We start from the raw sequence: 6,737 nt of genomic DNA on the forward strand, positions 1-6,737 counted from the left end.
TGGGCTCCTTTGAGACTGTACAACCTGAAGCATGCCCTGTCCTTCATAAAAAACCAAAACTAAAACAGGCTTTGGCGTGAATGCTTTCATCGTGCGAAGCCAAGAACCGAGGTATTAGCAACCCCAGAAACCTAACCGTTACCCAGGTTGTAACAACCCCCTCCCCTATAGTCAATTCCTTTTAAATCTGTTAGTTATTCAAGGCCTGGGTCTGTTGAAAAACCTCTTAATTAGTCAGGATGTTCTAATTGAGAAACGGGGAAGCAAGGTCAATGAGCTAAGCATGGGCGCTGAGACCTTAGGGGTACCAGTCTGAGGGCCCCGGAGCAATGCAGATACATACCCTTTGATGTCTGGTCATCCCCTGGGGAAAGGTCGACTGTGTTCTGTGGCCCTTGTTATCTTTTGTCCCCCGTACTTGATGGTCCTCTGATCCTCATAAAACGTGTTCACGATCCCCACCCTCCCCTAACCGACCGTGAAGTTTGGAATATATACCTTGTTTGATTTTCACTGGAGTTTTGAAACAGCTCAGGAGCAGAAACCTGAATGTTTCCTTCCACAAGCACTTGCGAGAATAAACTTAGAATTTCTCAGATCCCCCTGGTCGCATTTCTTGGCTATCCCAGGACCCCTAGCAACTGACAATAGGACAGTTGGTTCTACTCTAACCTGTAGGGTCACCATGAGTTGGAATTGATTTGGATTTGTTTTGGGGGGTTTGGGGGGACTTCTTCACCACATCCCCTCCTCTAATGAGGAGCCTCCGACCTGATATCTGACAGCCTCCAAAGCTAGTACCTAAAGATCAAACACACCCTCACACATGCACACACACTCACACACCCTCACACACACAGGCACACCCTCACACACACACACACACACACACACCCTCACACACACAGGCACACACGCACGCACACACGCACACATACACCTTCACTCACACACACACTCTCACACACACACACACACACACACACACCAATGCCCACTCACTTCTCCTATGTGTCCCCACTCACACAGCCTCCTAGAATCGGTTATAGACACACTGGCACACTCCTCTTCACACACAAACTTGACCTCAGTCCCTGAAGCAATAAGACCCACTTAACACCCCCAAGGGTCTCATCTTCCTGGGATGGTGGGATGGGTGGAGGGAGCTTCGGAAAACCCGGACTCCTACCTGGCCACATTCCACTTTCAGGAAATGATTTTTTTTTTTTTGCTCCACCTAACTCGCTGGCCCTTCTCAGGGCTGGAGACAACAGAGAGAAACCAGAAAAGTAATTTGGATATAAAACAGGTTCTAGGAAGTGAAGCCTGATGGGAGGGGCAGAGACTGGCAAGATGAGAGAGAATGAGGCGCTGCCAGGGTGAGTCCCAGGCAGTGAGGTGTGTCTATGATGGCAGTGGGCTTTCTAGCCACAGGGCCAGAAGTTCAAGACTGCAGTTCTACCCTGTCCTATAGGGTCGCTGTGAGTTGGCATTGCCTCGATGGCAGTGGGTTTGTTTGTTTTTGATGAGCCTGGAAGATTGCATTCTCATGCCGGTCAAGAGTGTAGTGTAGTGTGTGTGTGTGTGTGTGTGTGTGTGTAATGCAGAGTAAGAAGAGTAAGAGTAATCAGGGAACTGTGGGTGCTTACTCTTGCGCTGGGAAAGGGTGTCAAGACAGGACCCTAAAGCAAGGAGTCCAGGCCTCCCTAGGGCAACAGGAATATGTATTATTCATGCTGCCCCACCGCCCCCATCCCCTGGGACTCATCCTGGCCCCAGCACAATTACCTGGGAGGAGACTTAGGCAATCGAGGGTGGGGGTGGAGGAATCCTGGCCAGGCAAGGTAGCCAGGATGCCACGGGGCGCGGTATGCAGAAGGCAGCCCGGCAAGAAGTCAGGGTAGGAGCTGTCCGAGGTTCCTCTGCTTGGCCCCCTCTCAGAAGATGGGGATGTCCAGATCCTTCCTGCTCTGCCTGTTAGGGGCTGTGCTCTGCCTGACAGGTACCCAAATTTCTATATCTCTGGAGAAGAGGGGATGGGGGCCTGAGAAGGTCTGAGGGAGGAGGAGGCTGGGAGCTTGGACTCCTGGGTCTGAGGAACATGGGAACTGGGGGCCTGGACTTCTGGGTCTGAGAAATATGGGGACTGGGGGCCTGAACTCCTGGGTCTGAGGGAGGGAGTGTGCTAGGGGCTGGATTCCTGCGTGTGAAGGAGGAGGGAGCTGGGGGTTCTGAGTCTGAGGGAGGATGGGGCCGGAGCCTGGGCTCCTGGGTCTGAAGGAGGCGAGGTCTCAGGGGCCAGACTCCCGAGACTGGTGTAATTATTTCTCATCCTTTCCTCTGTTGTCCCCCATCGATCATCCTCTCTTGTGTTCCTCTTCCCCACTCAGTCCTTCTCATCCTTCTTGCCCTCCAAGGGTCTTTCGGGAGCCACAGGGCTTTATCCAGAACTGTCACAAACCTTGGCTTCACCTTCAGGCACACACACCACCCCCTGTCTCAGAGCTGGGACAGGGGGCACCCTTGGGTCAGAAATGAAGTGGCTAAAGATTTGGGGCAGGAGAGAGGTGGGGAGGAGGCCGGGCCTGCACACACCCAACCGGCGTTTAATCTGGTGTGCATGCGCTTCTTGCACATCTCCAAAGAGATTTGGCTCAAGATACAGACTGCCCGTTTCCCAAATGAGATTACAACCAGCCATGACAACTCCCGGTTGTGGGGGGAGAAAGGGAGAATGCAATTCATTCAATCCGTAATAGGTTGTGTCCTCCAGTCCACACGAGGGCGCTCGACTTCTGCGCCTGCGTCAGCGCGTCCTGGGGACGGCTGTGCTTGTGGAGCTCTCTGCGCCTTGGTTCAGTATCTGGGTCTGGTCATGTCTGAGCCTCGCTGCCGTCGGAAGAGCAACCCGCGTGAAATGTTGCATAGCTGTGTTACTCGGTGACCTTGCCTTTGTGACTTGTACGCCTGTCGGCATTAAACTTCTGCGTTTGTTCGCAGACACTTAAGTACGTCCTTGGCTCTGTCTTGAAAATGTCGTCGTCGTTGTTAGGCGCTGTCCAGTGGGTTTTCGACTCGAAGGGACCCCGTGTCCAACAGAAAGGAAACACTGTCTTGTCTACGCTGTCCTGACCGTTGTGGCAACGGCTGAATCATTGTCGTGGCCCCTGTGTCCACCCACCTTGTTGAGGGTCTTCCTTCTCTTCCCAAACACCCTACTGGGCCAAACATTCCGACCTTCTCCGGGACCTGGTCCCTCCTGATATACCACATCCACAGTAGAGGACACAGTCTTGCCATCCTTGCTTCTAAGGAGTATTCTGGCTCTACTTCTGTGTGTGACTTTAAATTATATATATATAATTTATATATATATATATATATTAATTAAATATATATATATTTAATTCTGGCTGTACTTCTGTGTGTGACTTTAAATTATATATATGTATGTATATATGTATATTTTTTAATTCCAATAATATTTTACTGTGTTTTCAGTGACAGTCTACACAGTACTTTAGGTTCCCGTTTCAACAATCCCACACAAATTGTTCAGTGGCACCAGTGACATTCTTCATAACGCGTCCATGATCTACTGCGGTTTTGCGTGTTCAGTTTCCATGCATCTCGTTTCCCTGCCCTCTTACACGCTCATCTTTGTCTGAAGGTCATTGTTGACCATGTGGGCTCGTGGAGCTGATTAGTTAGAGGCTCGAAGTACTTACAGGTAGGTCATAGTTGTTATGTTTTAAGCCATTTGCTTAAAGTTGTCAATACACCTCGGGTTAGTTTCAGTTCAAGGGTGGAAGACTATCTCAGGGGAGTCCTCTAGGTCTCCACCAGTCCAGTACATCTGGGGCTTTTGTTGTGGTTTGTTTTGTGTTTTAGGAACTGGAGGCTCCACCCCACAATTTTCTGCCATTCTCTCAGGGTCCATCCATGGTACAAACGCTAGGTTTTTGTAGATCTCCTTTTTGCGCATCTCTAATTTTACATAATTGTGTGTCTCTCTAATGGAGCCCTGTGGCGTAGTGGTTACAGGTTGGGCTGCTAACCGCAAAGTCAGCAGTTTGAAACCACCAGCCGCTCCTACCGTGTCCTATAAGGTCCCTATGAATCCTCATCGAGTTGGATGGCAGGGAGTTAATGTCTCTCTTGCTCTTTGTCTCCCTATGGTTCTTGAGTCTCTGTTCAAATCTTGTTTTCTCTATCTCCGGGTATGACTTTATGTTTCTTGTGTCTGTGTTGTTACCATTTCCATATGTGTGTGTGATTTCACTCCACAGAGGCATAAAATCAAACAGAACCACCTCACTGCCATCGAGATAGCGTGCCTTGATTTGGAGGGCTTGTCTAAGTATGTAGCTGTTTCATGTGTGGATGTAGAAATCTGCACAGAGGTTCACACCCTTTGGAACATAGGTTGCCTAATTTGCATGAATCTCTGTCAGTTTTGTTTGTGTCCACCCGGGCATACTTTGTACAGTATCTCTAGGTCTGATTGTACATGTGCGTTTGTAGGTTCAAGATTGAAGAGCGTTCTGTGTATTGACGTGTTTGTTTTCCATGGATGATCTTTGAGTCCTGCCAATCCACATACCCACTTGGGTTTTTCAGGGGCTACATCTGTCATGAGTTTGGCTGGGCAAAGGATGGGTAGAGCCCTAGGCTTGAGTCACTTCCTCCTCTAGCTAAATCTTGGAGGACTCCCAGGAAGAGGGTGGAGATCTGGAACAACCGGTGAGAATAAACTGGATGGTCAGGTGCAGAGCCCTGCGATGAAGTCAGAACCAGCTATGACCAATCGACACCTGGCCTCTCTAGGCAATCCGGCCTGAATCCCTTCAGAGCTCACTCATTCCCTGCCATCCAGTCGAGGGGCACTCATAGACTCATAGCGGCCCCATAGGACAGCATAGAGCTGCCTATGTGCATTTCTGAGACTTGCAGGGAGCGGCTCTAAGTTCCTGGGATGGGCTCCTTCCTGACCATGCTAACCCATCATGTTCTTCCTCAGAGTCCCAGGCCTTGCAATGCTTCAACTTTGAACACACCTACTATGGGCCCTTTGATCTCAGTGGAAAGACGCTCCCCACCGCTTCCTGTCCCAGCCATTGCTTTGAGGCGGTCAGTTCAGTCAGCACGGGTGAGGAACGGAGGGCAGGGGTGTTGCATGACAGGGGGAAGAGAGAAGGGATCAGGGAGGAATTGTGGAAGATAACGAGGAGAAGGATGAAGGCAGAGCTATGGAAGCTGAAAGGAGTGGAAAACAAGTGGGTTGGGCTGAGCTGCTGACCTAAAGGTTGGCGGTTCGAACCCACCCCGCAGGCTCTGCAGAGACAAAACAAAGCTACCTCACTGCCATCGAGGCGATATCCACTCAAAACAAGCCTATAGGACAGGGCAGACCTGCCCCTGTGCATTTCCAAGACTGTAACTCCTTATGGGAGTAGAAAGCCGCCTCTTTCCTACATGGAGGGATGTTGGTTTTGAACAACTGACCTCATGGTTAGCAGTCCAACTGCGTTACCCACTATACCAACAGGGTGCTAGGAAACAACAGTGGAAAAGAAGAGGCTGGTGGAGGGATCAGGAAAGGGAGGCTGGAAGAGGTGGAGGAGATGAGACAAAAGAGGGAGAGGAGGCGAGAGGGGAGGAGGAGGAGCAGGAGAGGGAGGGGCAGAGGCGAGAGTCGGGGTGGGGGCGAGGATGCGAAGGGAGGTGGGGGTCGAGGATGCGAAGGGAGGCAGCATCCGAGACGCCATCCCCGCCCGCCTAGGATATCGCTCCTCGGTGACGCTGGTTAAAAAGGGCTGCTGGTCGGGCGCGCCGTCCGGCCAGATGGAGGTGAACCATAACTCGCTGCCCCCGGACTTCTCCGTGGTGCGCGGCTGCTCCTCCGACCTGTGCAACGTCGACATCCTGAGCCACGACAGCCTCCCCAACCTGAGCCCAGGTAGGCCGCGGGGCGGGGCCCGGAGTGGGCGGGGCGATGAGGGTGGGCGGGGTCCGCCAGGGCAGGGGCGGGGCCTCCGAGCCTCCGTGCACGCCCTGCGAGTGCATTGACCGAGGCTCTCGCGTGCCCGCCAGCGCCCGACCCCCCATTGCTCAGCGGCACCGAGTGCTACGCCTGCGTGGGGACCTCGCCGGAGGATTGCACCGCCAACAAGTCCCGGCGGGTCCAATGCCACCTGGATGAGAGCGTGTGCTTCCGGGGCAATGGCCGAATGACCATCGGTGAGAGCCTGGGAGGGCCTCCGCCTGGCGGGTCTGAGCGGGAGGCTGGGGAGCTGAGCTGGGCTGAGGGAGGAGGCAAGGCCCTGCTCTAAGTCTGTGTTGGGTGCCCTGGCTCGGGGGGAGGGCGTGGGGGACACAGCCTGCTGGGTTCCTTCCCCTCTGACCCCCCCCCCCCTTTCCTCATTTTTCCCCTCCCTCCCCCCCCCTTCTTCCAGCCAATACGTCAGTCCCGGTGTACATCAGAACGTGCCACCGGCCCTCCTGCACCATCGAGGGCACCACCAGCCCCTGGACGGACATTGACCTCCAGGGCACCTGCTGCCGGGGCAACCTCTGCAATGGGGACTCCGTGATAGAGCCCTTCGAGGCTGCGGCCGCTTCTCCGCGGGCACTCCCTTCGGTGGCCCAGCTTCTTCTAGCGTCCCTGCTGGTGGGCGCGCTGGGAGGCTCCCTTGGGCTCTCCTAGCCTCTCACACAGGAGGCTGGGGATGGTCGGG

General features: G+C 53.3%; 1 protein-coding gene across 1 annotated transcript; it reads left to right on the top strand.

Annotated features, from left to right (window-relative positions):
• Positions 1-1,944: 1,944 nt before the first annotated feature.
• LYPD5 (LY6/PLAUR domain containing 5) lies at positions 1,945-6,706 on the top strand. The gene is made up of 5 exons (XM_004710373.1): positions 1,945-2,011; positions 5,006-5,149; positions 5,783-5,959; positions 6,094-6,240; positions 6,456-6,706. The coding sequence occupies exons 1-5, from the start codon at positions 1,945-1,947 to the stop codon at positions 6,704-6,706; spliced, it is 786 nt and encodes a 261-aa protein (XP_004710430.1).
• Positions 6,707-6,737: the final 31 nt, after the last annotated feature.

Source organism: Echinops telfairi, unplaced genomic scaffold (genome assembly GCF_000313985.2).
Source record: "Echinops telfairi isolate 266 unplaced genomic scaffold, ASM31398v2 ScPeMD7_655;HRSCAF=1070, whole genome shotgun sequence".
Lineage (NCBI taxonomy): Eukaryota > Metazoa > Chordata > Mammalia > Afrosoricida > Tenrecidae > Echinops > Echinops telfairi.

Bases quoted from the DNA above. Each gene is read 5' to 3' on its own strand.
- LYPD5 (XM_004710373.1), top strand. From the start codon at position 1,945: ATGGGGATGTCCAGATCCTTCCTGCTCTGCCTGTTAGGGGCTGTGCTC. The intron at 2,012-5,005 runs TTTCTATATCTC...ATGCTAACCCAT, and splicing joins CTGCCTGACAGGTACCCAAA to CATGTTCTTCCTCAGAGTCC. The intron at 5,150-5,782 runs GTGAGGAACGGA...CCGCCCGCCTAG, and splicing joins GGTCAGTTCAGTCAGCACGG to GATATCGCTCCTCGGTGACG.